Here is a 21,953-nt window from a genome sequence, read left to right on the forward strand (position 1 = left end):
AGCGGAACAGAGTTCCACAGGAGTGCAGTTCTAAGAAAGAAGCTTTGTTCATGGAATCTTCGTTTTGATTTAGGCACAAATAGGGAGTGGGGAAAATTATTGACGGTGGTTTCAGCTAGTCCGGTGTTTTTTGAAAAAGATTGGCGAGGGGGTACCAGAGAATGGAGCTCAGACGAGCACCTGCCATGGAAATAACGATAGAACAATGACAGGCTCGCTACGTCTCTTCTGTGGGGAAGAAGTTGCAGGGTAGAGAAAAGGGCATCCCCACCAAGCCACGAAGTCTATTTTGTACTTTGTCAAGGCAGGATAGGCTGTTTTTAGCAGTCCCGTGTAAAAGTTGTCAACTATCAACAAGATGGTTGAAGGCTTGATCTCCGGTTTTGGGGTGGTGGCAGTCTAAGCGCACTGAAAAGCTATGATACAGCGGAACAGTTTATTCATACACAATCACACACACACACACACACACACACACACACACACACACACACACACATATACAGTGTTTTTTTAATAAACAAAACAATGAGTTGCAGTTATTTGTAATTAACTTGTTCGATTATTTATTTCCGATATACCTCCCCCCTTCTCTCCACACACACACACACACACACACACACACACACACACACACACATATATATTGTTTTTAAAATATAATATAATTATCCAATCTCTCTCTCTCTCTCTCTCTCTCTCTCTCTCTCTCTCTATATATATATATATATATATATATATATATATATATATATATATATATATATATATATATGATGTTTTGAATTGAATATATCTCAGACTTTAAGCTATTATATATTCTTATTAGATTTGTACGACTTCTAAATTCAAACTTTTAATTGGTCCCAAGCATCACTCCATGGATTAATCTACCAGCAAAGAGTGTGGGAAAAAATGTCCCACGGTAGAATGACTATTTTTTTCCTGCCAGCAACTCGCTGTTCAGTGCTGCTGCGTCAATACCAAAAAAATATAAAATAAAAAAAATAAATAAAAAAATTATAATAAAAATAATAAAATAATAATAAATGAAAAAAATAAAACAAGTCTGTTTTAAGGGAATGTTGATACCACTATGAGACTTTTCGCACCCGAGTCATACCCATGACGTCATACGTCATAAATTCTTCCAACTTAAGACGCACACAAAGGAGGAGGGGGAGAACCGGGAACGGCAGTAATGGAATGGAACTTGCACATAAGTCTCTCTCTCTCTCTCTCTCTCTCTCTCTCTCTCTCTCTCACACTCTTTTGCTCTCTCTCCCCCGCCTCCCTCTCTCTGTCTGTCTGTCTCTCTTATCCACTTGTTTACGCTCGACGGTCGCCGAGTGAATCTGTCCTTTCCATCCATTGGGCCATTTTTACAGAAAGCGGATCTCATCGCCGGCGGCTTCTTTTTAAAAGGCTGTCACCGTGTGCAAATAAAAGCAGTTCAGTAAAGTTGTCAAAACAACGAGAACAACTGAACGGCTGCACAGGGAAAGAGAAGACGCAAACATGGTGTGGATAGGTTGTTTCTATGCCGTTCTTGTAGCTTTTTTAAGCTTAAACAATGCCGTCGCTGTAAGTTATTTTTTAAATGTTTCTGATATTTATTCTTTATATTAATACATTTTATAACCTTGGATATTTCTTTCCGACAGAATACAGTATGTTATGTGCAAAGCTGCTTTTTGTTAATTGTATTTTTGCCTAGGTAATATTACTAAACAAGCGATTATTTAGCCCAAGTGACTGGATATAAACAAAGATTGTGATTTTTCACTTCATACCACCCTTTCTTCATATCCAGCCCCGCGGAATAAACAACAAATTCTTTAGTAATGTTACCTAGGTAAACAATACAATTAACTAAAAACAGCTTAATATATATATATATATATATATATATATATATATATATATATATGTGTGTGTGTGTGTGTGTCTGTGTGTGTGTCTGTGTTTGTGTGTGTGTGTGTGTGTGTGTGTGTACTTACCATCCCTGTTATAAGACTGTTGATATTTACTGATTTATGTGTTAAGAGTTTTGAAAAATGAAGAAATATACGAAAATTCATAATTAAAATAAGACCGTTCGTTTATCTGTTTTTTTTTTTTTGTTCATACGTTACTTTAACATTCCGGTATTCCAAATACTAAAAAGCTCAACATGTAAGGTGGAGCTTAGATACAAAAAGGAAAATTCAATATTACATCAATAATTGACAATATGACTAAATTTATATGCACTAGTACATATTTTTGTGCTGTCGATTATTTACCTTATATATATATATATATATATATATATATATATATGCGTGTGTGTGTGTGTGTGTGTAGTTATTCATAGACACGTGTTTCGTCAGCAACGTGTTGTCAGTGCGGATAGACTTATTAAAATTCGAAATCTGATTCCCAATGACTCCAGTTCGATTCTTTACTTACTTAGCCAAGAACCTCCTGGTGGCAGTGGGAGAAATTGTATGGAATTACAAAGATTATATTTATTTATATTTTTATTGATAATACTATTGATTGGAAAGCTTTTAATTAGGGGACAGCAACTGGAAAACATTATTCCTCCATCAGATTATTCCACCTATATATATATATATATATGAAATAAAATGGAGGTGGAAGGACCTGGATACTCAACGTTTCGCCCGATTTATGCGGGCTTCTTCAAGAGGGATGGTCATTGACCTTGAAGAAGCCCGCATAAATCGGGCGAAACGTTGAGTATCCAGGTCCTTCCACCTCCATTTTATTTCATATCGTCGGATTTAATCCAGCTCAACAATCATATATATATATATATATAAATTATATTTTAGTCATCGACATACAGACCTGTTTCGTTGTATCACAACTCATCAGTGCCGCTAGACTAACACCTCTCCCAAGCCGAGGATCGAACCTAGAACCGTCGTGATGACAGTCGGCAGTTCTACCCCATGACTACGGAATCGGTGGCCGAAATTAACCTGTCCGAACGATTATTTAAATAAACATCCGTCCGCTACTCGTAGAGGGCTCAAACGTTTGTTTGTAAATATATATATATATATATATATATATATATATATATATATATATATATATATATATATATATATATATATATATAAGCACACAAAATTTAGAGAGCTAAATAGTGGCATACTTTAACTATACTTTTTTTTTAAGGATGTCACGTTAAAATGGATAGGCACACATATTTAAGAGAGTTTGTCTTTTATTGGTAACATCTTATGCAGAATTGTTTCAGCCCAGGTATTGACATGTAAGAGTATAACCGTTTATCAAATTATAATTTGCACAACTTTGGCCGTATTTATATTTAGTATTGTTCTTATATATGCAAAAATATCCGAATTTTAGTCGGCACATATATTCACATAGAAAGCCAGAAATGCGTATACAAATACAAATTATATATATATATATATATATATATATATATATATATATGTGTGTGTGTGTGTGTGTGTGTGTGTGTGTGTGTAGTTATTCATAGACATGTGTTTCGTCAGCTACGTATTGTCAGTGCGGATAGACTTATTAAAATTCGAAATCTGATTCCCAATGACTCCAGTTCGATGTTTTACTTACTTAGCCAAGAACCTCCTGGTAGCAGTTGAGAAATTGTATGGAATTATAAAGATTATATTTATTTATATTTTTATTGACAATGCTATTGATTGGAAAGTTTTTAATTAGGGGACAACAAGTAGAAAACATTATTTCTTCCACCAGATTATGTTATTCATAAAGAAGCCCCCCCCCACACACATACTGTGCACAGTATGTGCACACGAACAGATAGACAAACATATATCTATGTTCGTATTTTTTTACTTTATTTATCTCTTTATCAATCTCTCTCTAACTTTATCTATCTATCTTTCTCTGTCTGTCTGTCTCTCTCCCTCCCCCTCTCTCTTTCTATATATATATATATATATATATATATATATATATATATATATATATATATATATATATGTGTGTGTGTGTGTGTGTGTGTGTGTGTATACATATATGTATATATGTATATATACACACACATATATATACATATATATACACACACAAATTTATATACACACATACTTTTTATTTGTATAAGCGTTTATATGTCGCTACATATTAATGAACACATTTCGGTCAGCCAATTTTAAGTAATTAGGGACCTCTTCAGGAGATATTGTTTATACAAATATAAAGACCGTTCAGAAATATCGCCTGAAGAGGTCTACAATTACTTGTAATGGCTAACCGAAACATACTCATAAATGTATAGTGACATATAAATGTTTATTTAAAACAAATAAAGATATTTCTAGCCTTACTTCGGTATTGAGCATTCTTGTATGAACCTCGTAAAAAACATTGGTTTCTTTATCTTTGGAAAACATCAACCTGGAATAATTATATATATATATATATATATATATATATATATATATGTATGTGTGTGTGTGTGTGTGTGTGTGAGAGAGAGAGAGAGAGAGAGAGAGAGAGAGAGAGAGAGAGAGAGAGAGGTGGAGAATAATAGCACCAAATCCGATTGTTTACTTATTCTAAGTCTACACTAATTAGAAAAGCAACCAATAACAAAAATTCGCGCATCTAGTTTATTGATTTCCCACGAGAATGAAACATGGATGCCTCTGTGTAGTTTAATTGCAATAGATATATTTTCATACTACTACTAGGATCTGTTCACGTATCAAACACTGTTGTAGTTAATACTGAAAAATATATACAGTATATTATTATATGTGTATATAATGAATAGTAATTCTCTCGCCTCCTCCTCCTCCTCCTCCTCCTCCTCACCTCTCTTTCTATCTATCTACATATATATATATATATATATATATATATATATATATATATATATATAATCAGATTATCTGAAGATATCGGTTTCCTGACCTAAAATGCATTAAACATTTATATTGTCGTTTAGTTTTGTGTACATTTGCAAATCTTTATCATATTCTGTAAGGAAAAAAAAAACAACAATTTTCCTTTACAAAATAATCAATTCAGGATATAAATAACTTTAAGCGTAAGATGGCTGAACTCAGGATTAAATAACCCCAAAATGGTTGATATGCCGTAAAGCAAAAGAACAGAACCAAATCAAACACCATGAATAAATATTTGAAATATAAAGAGCTTCAAGCATGAAACCTTTTACCCAAATTATTTGATTGGGTATTAAATAACCTGAAAGGGTTGATATGCCGGAAAACAAAACAATCAAACTAAACATCATAAATAAATATTTGAAGATATAAAGAACTTGAAGCTAAAAAATTATTACTAGAATGATCAGATTCAGTATTGAATAACTCGAAAAGGGTTGATATACGATAATTCAAAACAACCCAGCAGATAGATAGATAGATAGATAGATAGATAGATCAAACAAACCGAAAATGAGATTGATAATAAAGGAGGTCATAGGTTGGGTAGAACGACGACACAACATTAAACAAAATGTCAAACATGTCATTTGGAGAAAAGACTACGCATTGCAATTATGTTTTCTTTCCTGTCGCTTTCTCCTGTTCGATTTGACATAATTTCTTATATAATCGAGCTTGCATTTAAACAGATTTGTATTGAGGTTCATGGACAAAATTTTCGTCATATAAATGAATATGCACTTACAAGGTTAACTCTTTTTTAACTGTTGACTTACGACTTATCAAGGCCAAAAACAACTCAACGATAAAGATTTAATGAGACAGGAATGATTGCAAGCTGAAAAATGATTCCATTTTCATTGGCCGAGGTTTAGCATGTTATCCACTGCGCCGATTCTAGTATATGTAATCAGCCAAATCCTAAGCAAATCCCATCGTACGTCAATAATTCAACTCACTTCATGGAGATAACCAGCAATGCTGCCATTCAATTAAATCACCACTTATCAAGGCAAAAGGCCACTCGAGGATAAGGGTTAAAGTGTGTGCAGTAGTCAAAGTGTGTGCAGTAGTCAAAGGGACAAAATGTTAGAAGTGGAAATTTGGTAAATTGGATTACTTAAGGGAACGGATCATCAAGAACTTGTTTACATTGGACTTAAAGACGACCATATTGTCGTCAGATGGAAAGCAGGCAAATGGGTGTATGAATATGTTGATATATATATACACACACATATATATATGCATATATTTACTATATATATTATTATATATATTATATATATACTGTATATATTATATATATTGTTTTATAAATAAAAATAACAGCGTTTCGAAGCTGTTAATGTCGCAAAAAACGTATATATATATATATATATATATATATATATATATATATATATATATATATATATAAACAATATGTAGCAATAAATAGTGATATTATATCGAAAAATAAAGTAGATTTAAGGCTCTTAAAATTGGTACTGAAACTGCCCGCAAGGACCGGTGGCGCAATCTTTAGAGTACTTGGAAAATTCAGTTGTAAAAGTGATATTCTTCTAGTTGGAGGTTCAATTCTCAGTATAGACGGGCGAAATACACTTGAGAATTACTTAGGACCTTTATCTAGTCATGGCTGACAGAACGAGAGCATGTTACCCCCGTGAAGTAAATAAAGAGTTATATTCGAAATTCTTTGCAGATTCCCGAGTTCGACACCTAAAGAAGGTCGGAGGTTACTTCGACTGAAACGTTGCGAAAATAATACTCAAGATAAGAACAGCGATCCAAAGCATACCATTGATCAAGATCTATGCAAATTTGTGATATTTGAGTTTTCACATGAGTTGTGCCTTTATTAATTAAACATCTAAAAAAATTGGTTATATGCTTACTGTTAAAATTTCACACACACGTCATGACATGTGGCGTCAAACTGCTTTGTTCCAAAATGATCGGTTAATTAGTTTAAGAGATAATTCTGTAATATACATATATAAAGATATACGCATACCTCACTTTCAAAAAATATAGATATAGAATAACTGTTTAATTACTATTATGTTATACGTATACTACTATTACTGTTAATAGCTGATTTTATTATCAATATGTTTCGGACTATTGTGTTTGGCTAGCTTGTTGTCATGTTTCAGCCGTTGAACGTCACGTTACAATGGCTGAAAAATAACGACACTACAAGTGAACCTCATAACGCAGCTGAGCTGATGAACATTATTCATTCATTTCGAAGGAATCAGATGATTATTGTTGGCATTCGTTTCCTCGATATCTTTCTAGTTAGAATTCGTTCTGGAAAAAACACTGGCCACTTACGGGAAGGACCATATAAAAGTTGCCAACATCGCTGAGTGAAATAATTTCTGTAGAACGAACTCGTGTCGTTTCTGTAAGTTGTCCTTATTAAATAACTAAATACTTCACTGAGCTTCCCATCTATAATCACGGAAAACATTAACAGAAAACACTCGTCTAGCTACAACAACTGTCAACAATTTCTCCACTGTCTACCTGTGGTTAAATCTAAACGTAAATTTCATGAACAAAGTTTCTTTTCTAGAACTGTTCGCCTGTGAAAGTCTACCGTGGGCCCGATTTCAAGGTGTCTTCAACACGTTCGTTTTCAAGTTCAATGTAAACAAGTTCTTGTTGAGTCGTCCAGCTGAATAATCAAATTTCTATCACTGCCGATAACTACGCTGTTGTCTCACTGATCATTTTACACTCATTAACCCTTATCCTGGAGTGGCTTTCAGACATTAATATGTGGTGACTTGGTTGTATAAAAGCACTTAATCACCGGCACCTCCCTAACACTGATAACGATCACGACTGAAGTCCTATTGACCAATGTCTGATTTTCAGAGATGTTTGAAGTGATGAATAAAGTCAACAGTATTTGAAAATACTTCGAATAACATCCTGACCCATATTTAAGCATCACAAGATTTGCTGTTGACATCTTAATTACCGCTTCTGTGTGATTTAATACGCATCACTTCTACAACAACAGAAATACGTATTTTCATTTCTCTCTTCTTTTTTCATTTCGATTTTCTCATAATGGTATTCTAGTTGGGGATTGGGTATCCTACCGGATGCCAGATATTTACCCGTTATCTTACACATTACAATTGAATTTGTAATTACCTAACATGTTAAAAAAGAATGACGTAAAATTGTAATTATTATGTACTTTTACCTAACATGTTAAAACAAGAATGACGTAAAATTGTAATTATTATGTACTTTTACCTAACATGTTAAAAAAGAATGACGTAAAATTGTAATTATTATGTACTTTTACCTAACATGTTAAAAAAGAATGACGTAAAATTGTAATTATTATGTACTTTTACCTAACATGTTAAAAAAGAATGACGTAAAATTGTAATTATTATGTACTTTTACCTAACATGTTAAAAAAGAATGACGTAAAATTGTAATTATTATGTACTTTTACCTAACATGTTAAAAAAGAATGACGTAAAATTGTAATTATTATGTACTTTTACCTAACATGTTAAAAAAGAATGACGTAAAATTGTAATTATTATGTACTTTTACCTAACATGTTAAAAAAGAATGACGTAAAATTGTAATTATTATGTACTTTTACCTAACATGTTAAAAAAGAATGACGTAAAATTGTAATTATTATGTACTTTTACCTAACATGTTAAAAAAGAATGACGTTAAATTGTAATTATTATGTACTTTTACCTAACATGTTAAAAAAGAATGACGAAAAATTGTAATTATTATGTACTTTTACCTAACATGTTAAAAAAGAATGACGTAAAATTGTAATTATTATGTACTTTTACCTAACATGTTAAAAAAGAATGACGTAAAAATGTAATTATTATGTACTTTTACTTAACATGTTAAAAAAGAATGACGTAAAATTGTAATTATTATGTACTTTTACCTAACATGTTAAAAAAGAATGACGTAAAATTGTAATTATTATGTACTTTTACCTAACATGTTAAAAAAGAATGACGTAAAATTGTAATTATTATGTACTTTTACCTAACATGTTAAAAAAGAATGACGTAAAATTGTAATTATTATGTACTTTTACCTAACATGTTAAAAAAGAATGACGTAAAATTGTAATTATTATGTACTTTTACCAAACATGTTAAAAAAGAATGACGTTAAATTGTAATTATTATGTACTTTTACCTAACATGTTAAAAAAGAATGACGTAAAATTGTAATTATTATGTACTTTTACCTAACATGTTAAAAAAGAATGACGTAAAATTGTAATTATTATGTACTTTTACCTAACATGTTTAAAAAGAATGACGTAAAATTGTAATTATTATGTACTTTTACCTAACATGTTAAAAAAGAATGACGTAAAATTGTAATTATTATGTACTTTTACCTAACATGTTAATAAAGAATGACGTAAAATTGTAATTATTATGTACTTTTACCTAACATGTTAAAAAAGAATGACGTAAAATTGTAATTATTATGTACTTTTACCTAACATGTTAAAAAAGAATGACGTAAAATTGTAATTATTATGTACTTTTACCTAACATGTTAAAAAAGAATGACGTAAAATTGTAATTATTATGTACTTTTACCAAACATGTTAAAAAAGAATGACGTTAAATTGTAATTATTATGTACTTTTACCTAACATGTTAAAAAAGAATGACGTTAAATTGTAATTATTATGTACTTTTACCTAACATGTTAAAAAAGAATGACGTAAAATTGTAATTATTATGTACTTTTACCTAACATGTTTAAAAAGAATGACGTAAAATTGTAATTATTATGTACTTTTACCTAACATGTTAAAAAAGAATGACGTAAAATTGTAATTATTATGTACTTTTACCTAACATGTTAAAATAGAATGACGTAAAATTGTAATTATTATGTACTTTTACCAAACATGTTAAAAAAGAATGACGTTAAATTGTAATTATTATGTACTTTTACCTAACATGTTAAAAAAGAATGACGTAAAATTGTAATTATTATGTACTTTTACCTAACATGTTAAAAAAGAATGACGTAAAATTGTAATTATTATGTACTTTTACCTAACATGTTTAAAAAGAATGACGTAAAATTGTAATTATTATGTACTTTTACCTAACATGTTAAAAAAGAATGACGTAAAATTGTAATTATTATGTACTTTTACCTAACATGTTAAAAAAGAATGACGTAAAATTGTAATTATTATGTACTTTTACCTAACATGTTAAAAAAGAATGACGTAAAATTGTAATTATTATGTACTTTTACCTAACATGTTAAAAAAGAATGACGTAAAATTGTAATTATTATGTACTTTTACCTAACATGTTAAATAAGAATGACGTAAAATTGTAATTACTATGTACTTTTACCTAACATGTTAAAAAAGAATGACGTAAAATTGTAATTATTATGTACTTTTACCTAACATGTTAAAAAAGAATGACGTAAAATTGTAATTATTATGTACTTTTACCTAACATGTTAAAAAAGAATGACGTAAAATTGTAATTATTATGTACTTTTACCTAACATGTTAAAAAAGAATGACGTAAAATTGTAATTATTATGTACTTTTACCTAACATGTTAAAAAAGAATGACGTAAAATTGTAATTATTATGTACTTTTACCTAACATGTTAAAAAAGAATGACGTAAAATTGTAATTATTATGTACTTTTACCAAACATGTTAAAAAAGAATGACGTTAAATTGTAATTATTATGTACTTTTACCTAACATGTTAAAAAAGAATGACGTTAAATTGTAATTATTATGTACTTTTACCTAACATGTTAAAAAAGAATGACGTAAAATTGTAATTATTATGTACTTTTACCTAACATGTTTAAAAAGAATGACGTAAAATTGTAATTATTATGTACTTTTACCTAACATGTTAAAAAAGAATGACGTAAAATTGTAATTATTATGTACTTTTACCTAACATGTTAAAAAAGAATGACGTAAAATTGTAATTATTATGTACTTTTACCTAACATGTTAAAAAAAGAATGACGTAAAATTGTAATTATTATGTACTTTTACCTAACATGTTAAAAAAGAATGACGTAAAATTGTAATTATTATGTACTTTTACCTAACATGTTAAATAAGAATGACGTAAAATTGTAATTACTATGCACTTTTACCTTACATGTTAAAAAAAGAATGACGTAACATTGTAATTATTATGTACTTTTAGCTAACATGTTAAAAAAGAATGACGTAAAATTGTAATTATTATGTACTTTTACCTAACATGTTAAAAAAGAATGACGTAAAATTGTAATTATTATGTACTTTTACCTAACATGTTAAAAAAGAATGACGTAAAATTGTAATTATTATGTACTTTTACCTAACATGTTAATAAAGAATGACGTAAAATTGTAATTATTATGTACTTTTACCTAACATGTTAAAAAAGAATGACGTAAAATTGTAATTATTATGTTCTTTTACCTAACATGTTAAAAAAGAATGACGTAAAATTGTAATTATTATGTACTTTTACCTAACATGTTAAAAAAGAATGACGTAAAATTGTAATTATTATGTACTTTTACCTAACATGTTAAAAAAGAATGACGTAAAATTGTAATTATTATGTACTTTTACCTAACATGTTAAAAAAGAATGACGTAAAATTGTAATTATTATGTACTTTTACCTAACATGTTAAAAAAGAATGACGTAAAATTGTAATTATTATGTACTTTTACCTAACATGTTAAAAAAGAATGACGTAAAATTGTAATTATTATGTACTTTTACCTAACATGTTAAAACAAGAATGACGTAAAATTGTAATTATTATGTACTTTTACCTAACATGTTAAAAAAGAATGACGTAAAATTGTAATTATTATGTACTTTTACCTAACATGTTAAAAAAAGAATGACGTAAAATTGTAATTATTATGTACTTTTACCTAACATGTTAAAAAAGAATGACGTAAAATTGTAATTATTATGTACTTTTACCTAACATGTTAAAAAAGAATGACGTAAAATTGTAATTATTATGTACTTTTACCTAACATGTTAAAAAAGAATGACGTAAAATTGTTATTATTATATACTTTTACCTAACATGTTAAAAAAGAATGACGTTAAATTGTAATTATTATGTACTTTTACCTAACATGTTTAAAAAGAATGACGTAAAATTGTAATTATTATGTACTTTTACCTAACATGTTAAAAAAGAATGACGTAAAATTGTAATTATTATGTACTTTTACCTAACATGTTAAAAAAGAATGACGTAAAATTGTTATTATTATATACTTTTACCTAACATGTTAAAAAAGAATGACGTAAAATTGTAATTATTATGTAATTTTACCTAACATGTTAAAAAAGAATGACGTAAAGTTGTAATTATTATGTACTTTTACCTAACATGTTAAAAAAAGAATGACGTAAAATTGTAATTATTATGTACATTTTCCTAACATGTTAAAAAAGAATGACGTAAAATTGTAATTATTATGTACTTTTATCTAACATGTTAAAAAAGAATGACGTAAAATTGTAATTATTATGTACTTTTACCTAACATGTTAAAAAAGAATGACGTAAAATTGTAATTATTATGTACTTTTACCTAACATGTTAAAAAAGAATGACGTAAAATTGTAATTATTATGTACTGTTACTTTTTTTTTTTTTTTACAAAGGCATCACCACATTATCAAGGCCCAGAGGCCACTCAAGGATAAGGGTTAAAGTGTGTACAGTAGAAATTGGTCAATATAGTAATCATTTGTAATGAAAATTTGGTAAATTTAATAACTTATATGGAACGGCTCATCAAGAACTTATTTACTTTAGACTTGAACACAACCATATTGTAGTCAGCCGGAAAGCAGGAAAACGGAAGACAATTCCACAGGCGTGCAGTTCTAAGAAAGAAGCTTTGTTCATGGAATCTACGTTTAAGTTTAGGCACAGATAAAGAGTGGGGGAAATTATTGATAGTGTTTACAGCTAGACGAGTGTGTCTTGTGAAAGTTTGACGAGGGGGGACCATAGATTGAAGCTCAGTTGAACACTTTCCATGAAAATAACGATACATCAGAGACAAACTCGCAACATCTCTTCTGTGAGATAGAGGTTGCAAGGAGGAGAAAAGGACATCTCCTACGAGGCTACGAAGTCTATTTTGAACTCTATCAAGGCAGGACAAGTCCTTTCTAGCAGCTCCTGCCCAGATGTGGCAACAGTATTCCATCCTTGGACGTACCTGGCTCTTATATAGGTAGAGAATAGCATCAGCAGTGAGATATCTACTGGATCGATAGAAAGATCCCACCATTTTTCCAGCGGCCTTGGCAACAGATTTGATATACGTGTTCCATTTAAGATCAGGAGTAATGGTCAAGCCCAGAAGCTTGTCAAAACTTGAGGCCTCCTGAAGACGAGAGCCATTCATTTCAATTGATGACAAATGTGGATTAGAATGTTGATGATGTAAAGAGAGAAGCTTGGTTTTAGATGCATTAAAAGTAACCAGCCACTTCTTTCCCCATTGTACTACGTGCTCAAGATCAGAGGAGAGAGAATTGGAGAGAACTTGGTCGTTTACTGTCTTAGATGTGGTACCATAAATGGTAGTGTCGTCAGCATAAATGTCTACAAATGATGTAAGGATATGATTTGGAAGATCATTAATGTAGATCAGGAAAAGAGTTGGGCCCAGGATGGATCCCTGAGGGACACCGGCATTAATACTGTGAGCTTCTGATTTTTGCCCCTCAACTACTACTCTTATGAACCTATCAGAAAGAAATGATTTAATAATTGAGAAGACTTTTCCAGCTATACCATAGCTAGCGATCTTATGAAGTAAACCTTTATGCCATACCCTATCAAAGGCTTTAGATATGTCAAGAGCAATTGCCCTAGAAAGATTGCCACCGTCGAGAGATTTGCTAATCCTATGCGATATAACTGTAAGGACATCTGCTGTAGATCTAGCAGAACGGAAACTATATTGAGTGTCACTAAGAAGGTTATTTTTGTTGAGATGTTTGATTACGTCTGTATTTAACACAGATTCTAGCAACTTACTCATGACGCACAGGAGACTTATTGGCCTGTACTGAGAGAGGGATGAGCGATCACCTGAATTCTTAAATACAGGGCATACTGATGAGATTTTCCAGGGAGATGGGAAACTATTCTCCTTAAGACAACGTTTAAACAGTTTTGTAAGTATGGGCGCTAATTCAGGTTGAAGTTTTTTGAGTACTATAATTGGAATACCATCAGGGCCAGTTGCTTTACTCTAACATGTTAAAAAAGAATGACGTAAAATTGGAATTTAATTTAATACTATTTGTGGGGGATTTGATTCTATTAGCTATTAGGACTACTAAATCTAAATCTAAATATCGCCTGTCTGTTTAAATGTATGTATATTTGCCAAAAACTTTCGAGTGAGGCGACGAATTTTCACGAGATCGGTATCGTTTTGAAGCTCGACCCTTCGGACGACAAATATAGATAAATTGGCTAAAAACAATATTTCCTTTACTCTCAACTGGGTACTTTTCTACATTTTTGAAACTCATCCCCTTTTTTCGATTGACTAGCCTTAATTTAAACCTTCGTCACTTTTGGTTTGGCGATGGATGCAAAAGCAAAGATGTCACGTTTTTTTTTTCATTTTCTTTTCCTCCTTTGCGGTGCGGGTTCCAGCCTGCCTACTACCACTTTTTTTTTGTCTTGCTCAACACACACCTCCAAACACCCGAACAACACCGGGTACCCAGGCTAGTAGTAGTATGAGTATAATATAATAGTAAGTAAACAGTTATTCTATATTTATATGTCTAAAGTGAGGTATGTGTATATATTTATATATGTGTATTATAGAATACTAGCATGGGTGCCCGGCGTTGCCCGGATGTTTGGAGGTGTATGCTGAGCAAAAAAAAAAAAAAAAAAAAAATGGTCAATTTTTTTTAACTTTTTAACATTTATTATTTTGGGCTCAAATCAAGTTATTAAGTTAGGTCCATGTCCAAGGAACCTATATCTAAAATTTTAAGTGTTTCGACCCCAAATTGTCGGAGGAGTTTGGTAGGGTTCTCAAGGGTCAAATCGTTGAACTTTGACCTCTTAACAGCCAAATTTCTGGCCAAAAACCGATCACACAGATATTCCCAAATCTCAGTACCCTGTATATCAAATTTCGCGTCTGTGGACTTAAAATTGACAGTTATTGCGTAGGGAAACGTACACGGACACAGAGAGAGAGAGAGAGAGAGAGAGAGAGAGAGAAAGAGAGAGAGAGAGACAGACAGACAGACACGTTCCCTTTTATAGATATACTAGCATGGGTGCCCCCCCCCCGTTGCCCGGGTGTCTGGAGGTGTATGCTGAGCAAAAAAACAAAAAAACAAAAACAAAGCAAAACAAAAAACAGGTCAATTTTTTAACTTTGACCCTTTAACAGTTATTGTTTTGAGCTTAAATCAAGTTATAAGTTAGATCCATGCCCAAGGAACCTATATCTAAAATTTCCAGTGTTTAGACCCCAAATTGTCGGAGGAATTTGGTAGAGTTCTTAAAGGTCAAATCGGAGAACTTTTACCCCTTAACAGCCAAATTTCTGTCCGAAAATCGATCATACAGATTTTCCCAAACCTCAGTACCCTGTATATCAAATTTCGAGTCTGTAGACTAAAAATTGACAGAGTTATTGCGTAAGGAAACGTACACAGACACACACACAGTCAGACAGACAGACAGACAGACACACAGACACGTTCACTTTTATAGATATATAGATAGATATATATGTGTGTATCACAAAATTATCTCCAAAACTAATTAACCGATCATTTTGGAACAGAGCTGTTAGACGCAAGATGTCATGACGTGTTTGTTAAATTTAAACAGTGAGTATATGACCAATTTTTTTTAGATGTTTTAATAATAAAAACATACATTTTCATTCTTTTCTTGTGCTCTTCTAGTTGAGTTGAGGTCTCGATGTTGTTCTCTAACGGTTAGCCTCCCTATCTCCGTCCACATCAGATGTGGGTTACATATTGGTCATAGCAATACGAAATAACTTATAAATATATATTATTCAAGTATTGGAATTCTTTTGAGATGAGTAATTTGTATATATTTATTTATTTATTTATTTATTTGTGGACTATTATCCTTATCCTTTGATGCCCTTGCAGCAGTGGATGGAGACGTTGAATCTCTATAGCTCCAGGTGAGCATTTTCTGAAAATAGCGGTTTCAATCCTACCGAAAGCCGGCCAGAGGATTAGTTTGCTAAAAAGTGGTGAGACGACAACAACTATGGAAGGCAGTAATTTCTGAAGATACTGTTAAGTGATTCAGCATTCCTATCCAGTCGCGGTTAGCAACTAGACGAAGGTCAAAGGAATAATTGACCGAAACGTCGTGAAACAACAATTGTAAAGATGAGAATAATAGTCCGCAAATAAATAAATAAATAAACTTAAAAATATTTTAAAAAGCACTAAGACAAAACCGATGGGAGGCAAGAGGTTTATTCGGCTTGATATTCATTTCAATTCACTAAATAGTAGAGTGAAGAAGACAACGAGGAAATCGATAATAACTGTTTGATTTCTTCTAAACGCATTTCAATTTACTATACACGTGACGTACTACCAAATAACTGACTGTTTCCATCTCTCACTCTGTCCTTGAGCCATGTGACGCCATATCTGTCTCCATAAATTCTCAGTCTAGTAATCTTAACTTCTAGTTCAATAAGTTAACACCAACTGAACTTTAATTTTTTTTTTTTCCAAAACTAACCCTTTTTATATACAGGGTGGCTTATTCATCCAATATTTATAAATAAATGGGATGATTTTGTGAATTTTTAAACGAGTATTTATTATTTGCATTGTTTGGATTCTTCCGACTATTATTCTCATCTTGAGTGTTTCTCTCATAACGTTTCGGTGGATGTAATCTTCTTCCGGCGTATATTGTCGAACTCGAGAATCTATCTGTCAATCTGGATAAGGGTCTGCCATCTAGTGGACATAGTTTTTTTTTTTTTATAAAATTCAGTTACACACTTCTTCGGTTGTTAAAGGTTCATTCACATTGCGCGCGACACTCAAAATACAATTAAGAATTATTTATGACTTCTTCCCAGTCATGGTTGATGGAATGAGACCGTACTATTTCCATGAATAAAATAAAGCGTTCTGATTGAAATTCCCTTGTTTGACAAAAAGATTCCCGAATTCAACAAGGTAAACTCGAAGAAAGTCGGAGGCTACATCAACCGAAAATTTGCTAGTATAACACTCAAAATAAGAACAGTATTCCGAATAATCCCAATAATACGAATAATGGAATGGATATTCTTACGTTTTCTGTAAAATTAAAATTATTCTTTTTTCTCTTCTTTTTTTCATAGGTACACAACGATGATTTGGAAATATTTTACTTGCATATAACATCTGACATCCGGATGCGTTTTGCCACAACTCGAGTGGTCAGCAAGATGGCTAATTATAATAATTATTCAAAAGAGGCGACATTCGAAGTGATTTTACCAAACGAAGCATTCATTAGCAATTTTTCAGTGTAAGATAATTTTTTCATTATAATCTAATTTTCTAATATCTTGGGAGACATTTCGTTTCAAAACTAGAGGATACCATTGGCGCGAAATTTGGTACTTTTATTCCCTGAATGGTTGGACATTTAAAATGAAACACTTTCTCTTCTTAGTATAACCTCAAAAAATGATCTGATCTGGCTGCTTCCTTTTCATTCTAAGCGTGTTTTTATAAAGATATGCACATTTACTTTATAACGATCAACAACGTCATATTTCTGGTGTAATATTTTCATAAACATAACGTCTGTGCACGTATAGACTTTTGCCAGTGAGTAATCAAGAAATAAATAAATAATAAAAGTCATTTTACATACGTGCACGCTCGCTACAGGTATTCTCTTTTTTTATCTCGTTGTATCGCTACAGTGTTGCGTTCATGTGCCTTTTTAAAAATATTTCCTTGCTTTTTTTATAAATAGTTTCACAGAATGTGTTCTGATAAACCTATTGCACTTCTAACCCCTAAACCAAAATACTCCCGAACCACCCAGCTAAATCCCACCACGTCACTGTAGATGTGCCTGAATTCCATAAGATTTTCTACTCCTAGATTTTTTCTTTTCCCACACCGTCTGACTCTGGAATTATCTCCCGGCTCTTTGTTTCTCTAACAATATCAATATGCAGAAATTTAAATGTAATGTAAAATATCTTAGTGCTCAACTCCTAACATTATGACTGCTCTCCATATAACGCCAGCTCTTATCCCAGTAGCCCTTTACGTTTTAGTGGTAATATGACTAGTGTGGATGAATAAAAGTAAAAAAAAGAAAGAGTTACACAACTCTCAAACTATAGTCAAAGAACAAGACAACTTTGTAATATATCATTCTTCGAGTAGTTTACCACTACCCTACCTTCTAGTCTTCTGTAACTAAGTAAATATACATATCTCGTGCATGATATTTCCTGATTTCATTCCACACGTGGTGGGGTATTAAAAACTTAGATCCTTTCTGTTGTTTGCATAACTTACAAAGTGGCATAACTTTCGGTGGTGCTCAATCAGCTTTTGAACTCCAACGACTTTACCAGTTAGGTTACATTTCTGATAGAACTTCGTGCATGGAATATTGCTGCCACATCTGAGTTGGTGAACGAACCACTACGCTCTCAATCTGGAACAGGGGCCAAAACGAGATTTCTAACCTAATAGATCCCATATTGTCTATCCAGTTTCAGACGCAGTTGCATCGCTGAAGTGTTGCATTTTTGTGCTTTTGTACGGTTTTATTTTCATCTCAAGCGCATGTTTTTGCTCTCTAGAAAAAGATATATATTTTTTTGCGATCATTTTTAAATAAGGATTGATCATTAATGTTTGTAATATTTGAATGATTACGATTGTTATTCTCGCAACAGATGAAGGCATTTGTTTAATATCAGTTCTTAATGAAGGTCCTCCGTATGTTGAAGCTTGAGTCTTTACTAGAAACTAGTGGAGATGTACCAGGCCAGATGTGGCTGTGAACATTTGTAATTTGAGATTTTCGGGATAATCTTATGAATAGAGACTTAACTTGTTTTATCCTAAGAATGAATTCGCATACTGAAATTTTATTTTTTGTTTGTTATTATGAGAGACTGTTCACTCGAGTCCATTTTTGTTCTCTTCAACCATTTTGTTTCTCTTACAGGGAAATAGATGGCGCTGTTTATCCAGGAGAAGTAAAAGAAAAAGAGGCGGCAAAAAAAGCTTATGATAAAGCGAAGAAAAGGGGACACAGTGCAGGCCATGTTGCACAGAAGTAAGTCACGTCTCTCTTTTTTAAACTTCTCGCGCATATATATATATATATATATATATATATATATATATATATATATATATATATATGTGTGTGTGTGTCAGAACATTTAAGAGTATAGAAATCGGTACTATAATGCATATTTTTTTATGTCGGAAACGATTTTTTTCATTGTTTTGATTTTAGTTTATTTTGTTTCAAACTTAATTTTACTTTGCTGGCATTGATAAATATTTCTAAATTTAAATTTACCAATAAAATTTAAACTTGTAGATCATCTCCCCTCACAAGTACATGTTTACGTTTGTGAATATATATATATATATATATATATATATATATATATATATATATATATATATATATATATATATATATACGTATTACATGTGTTTTTGATATAATTAGAAAATTGGAAAGAATACTACCCCTATAACCAAATATAAAGATTTTTAAAAAGAATCGGATTCGGATCTGGAAATAATATTAGAATCGTCTCATCACCATATCACTAATATATATATATATATATATATATATATATATATATATATATATATGTATATATATGTATATATATGTATATGTATATATGTATATGTATATATATATGTATATGTATATATGTATATGTGTATATATATCTATATGTATATATGTATATGTATATATATATGTATATGCATATATGTATATGTATATATATGTATATGCATATATGTATATGTATATATATGTATATGTATATATATGTATATGTATCTATATGTCTATGTATATATGTGTGTGTATATATATATATATATATATATATATATATATATATATATACGAGCAATAAGTAATGCCCCTGATCCACTTCCCATAGGAGTAGAGCAACGAGTTATGCATTTCTCCTATCGTTTGATGCAGCTCTGAAGACCGTTTTTGTAGAACACCCCAGGTTGGTCCTTTAACCACGATGTGACTTCAGAAATCAAGGCTGCATTATCTGGGAAACGCTTTCCTTTCAAAAACAACTTCATGGTTAGGAAGAGGTTAAAGTCAGAGGGTGCAAGGTCAGGAGAGTAGGGAGGATGGGGAAGGATTTCATAACCACACGCCCGTGCTTTTGATCTGGCGACATGTGAGTTGTGGACCGGAGCGTTGTCCTGCAGGAAGAGGTACCTTTGCCGATCCTGCCCTGCCTCTTGATTTTGATAGCTTCCCTTAATTTCCTCAAGAGTGAAGCATAATAGGCTCCTGTAATTGTACGCTTTGCCAGGAAATCTGTCACCACTACTCCGTCCTCGTCCCAGAAGACTGTGAGCATGACTTTACCAGCGGAGGGCTGCACCCTTGCCTTCTTTGGAGGTGGTGAGTCCAAGTGCTTCCACTGCATTGACTGGGCTTTGGTCTCTGGATCATAGGGATGGACCCAGGTTTCATCCTGTGTAATCAGGCTTTTGAAAAACTTTGACTCATCTTCTTAGCACATCTCAAATTCATCTTCGAACACTCGACGCGTTTTCACTTCTGGAATGGGAATCCATCTGGCAGATACCTTATGCATATGCAAATGGTAATGAATGATAGTTTCCACAGACCCTGTACTAATCCTAATTTGGCTAATAGTAATGCGACGATCTTTCAAAATGGCAACCTCAACTTTACGGACAGATGCCTCATCAATGGCAGAAGGGGGGGGCGACCAGGTCTGGGAGCTGTTTCCACAGACTTCCGGCCATGTTTGAATTCACAATGCCAGCGTTTTACAAGGTCATATGATGGGGCATTATCACCATGTTTCTTTCATTTCATCAAAAGTCTCCTGTGGTGTGCGTCCTTTCAAATACAAAAACCGGATCACTGCTCGACATTCACCAGGCTCCATTTCACACCTTACTCAGTTCAAACACCTGTAAAACAGAAACCACAATTAGTTCAGGGCTGTAATTTGCTACATAACCCGTAGAGATATAAATCATTGCACATGCAAAATTTCAGTTAGATCAGACAGCTGGAAGTGTGTCAGAGGCATTACTTATTGCACTCCCCTCGTATATATATATATATATATATATATATATATATATATATATATATATAAACTGCGTGATCTGAATTGATCAGCTCGACTATTGTCACGAAAACGTCTTTATAATCTTATCTGTTTTCTCGCCCTCTATCTGTGTCTAAAACAAAACGCAAATTCCACGAACAAAATTTATTTCCCAAAACTGCCTGCCTGTAGACCTCTGTACTACAAACCTGCTTTCAAACTGACTACGACGGAGCCGTTTTCAAATCTAAAGAAAACAAGTTCCACTTGAGCCGTCCTGTTAAATAATCAAATTCAACCCGATTTACACCTCTATCGATCACTACAATGTTGTTTTACATTCATTAACTCTTATCCTCGAATGGTCTTTAGGTATTGATAAATGGTGACTACTTTTGTCTCTCCATTTGCAGACCTCGTGATACAAATACTTTCAAAGTCAGCATCAATGTGGCAGCCCTGAGCAATGTAACATTCGAGCTGCATTACCAGGAACTTCTACGCCGTCGACTGGGAACCTACGAGCATGTAG

General features: G+C 32.0%; 1 protein-coding gene across 1 annotated transcript in view; it reads left to right on the forward strand.

Moving 5' to 3' along the window:
• Positions 1-1,306: 1,306 nt before the first annotated feature.
• LOC145249597 (inter-alpha-trypsin inhibitor heavy chain H3-like) overlaps positions 1,307-21,953 on the forward strand; it is a 55,023-nt gene continuing 34,376 nt past the window's right edge. The window contains exons 1-4 of the mRNA XM_080111305.1: positions 1,307-1,584; positions 17,426-17,595; positions 19,270-19,380; positions 21,835-21,953. The exon at positions 21,835-21,953 is cut by the window's right edge and continues 132 nt beyond it. Coding sequence (XP_079967431.1) covers positions 1,519-1,584; positions 17,426-17,595; positions 19,270-19,380; positions 21,835-21,953 — 466 coding nt within the window. The 5' untranslated portion in view covers positions 1,307-1,518. The remainder of the gene's footprint in view (positions 1,585-17,425; positions 17,596-19,269; positions 19,381-21,834) is intronic.

This window comes from Euprymna scolopes, chromosome 28 (genome assembly GCF_053919585.1).
Source record: "Euprymna scolopes isolate OS-2025 chromosome 28, ASM5391958v1, whole genome shotgun sequence".
In the NCBI taxonomy this organism is placed as follows: Eukaryota; Metazoa; Mollusca; class Cephalopoda; order Sepiida; family Sepiolidae; genus Euprymna; species Euprymna scolopes.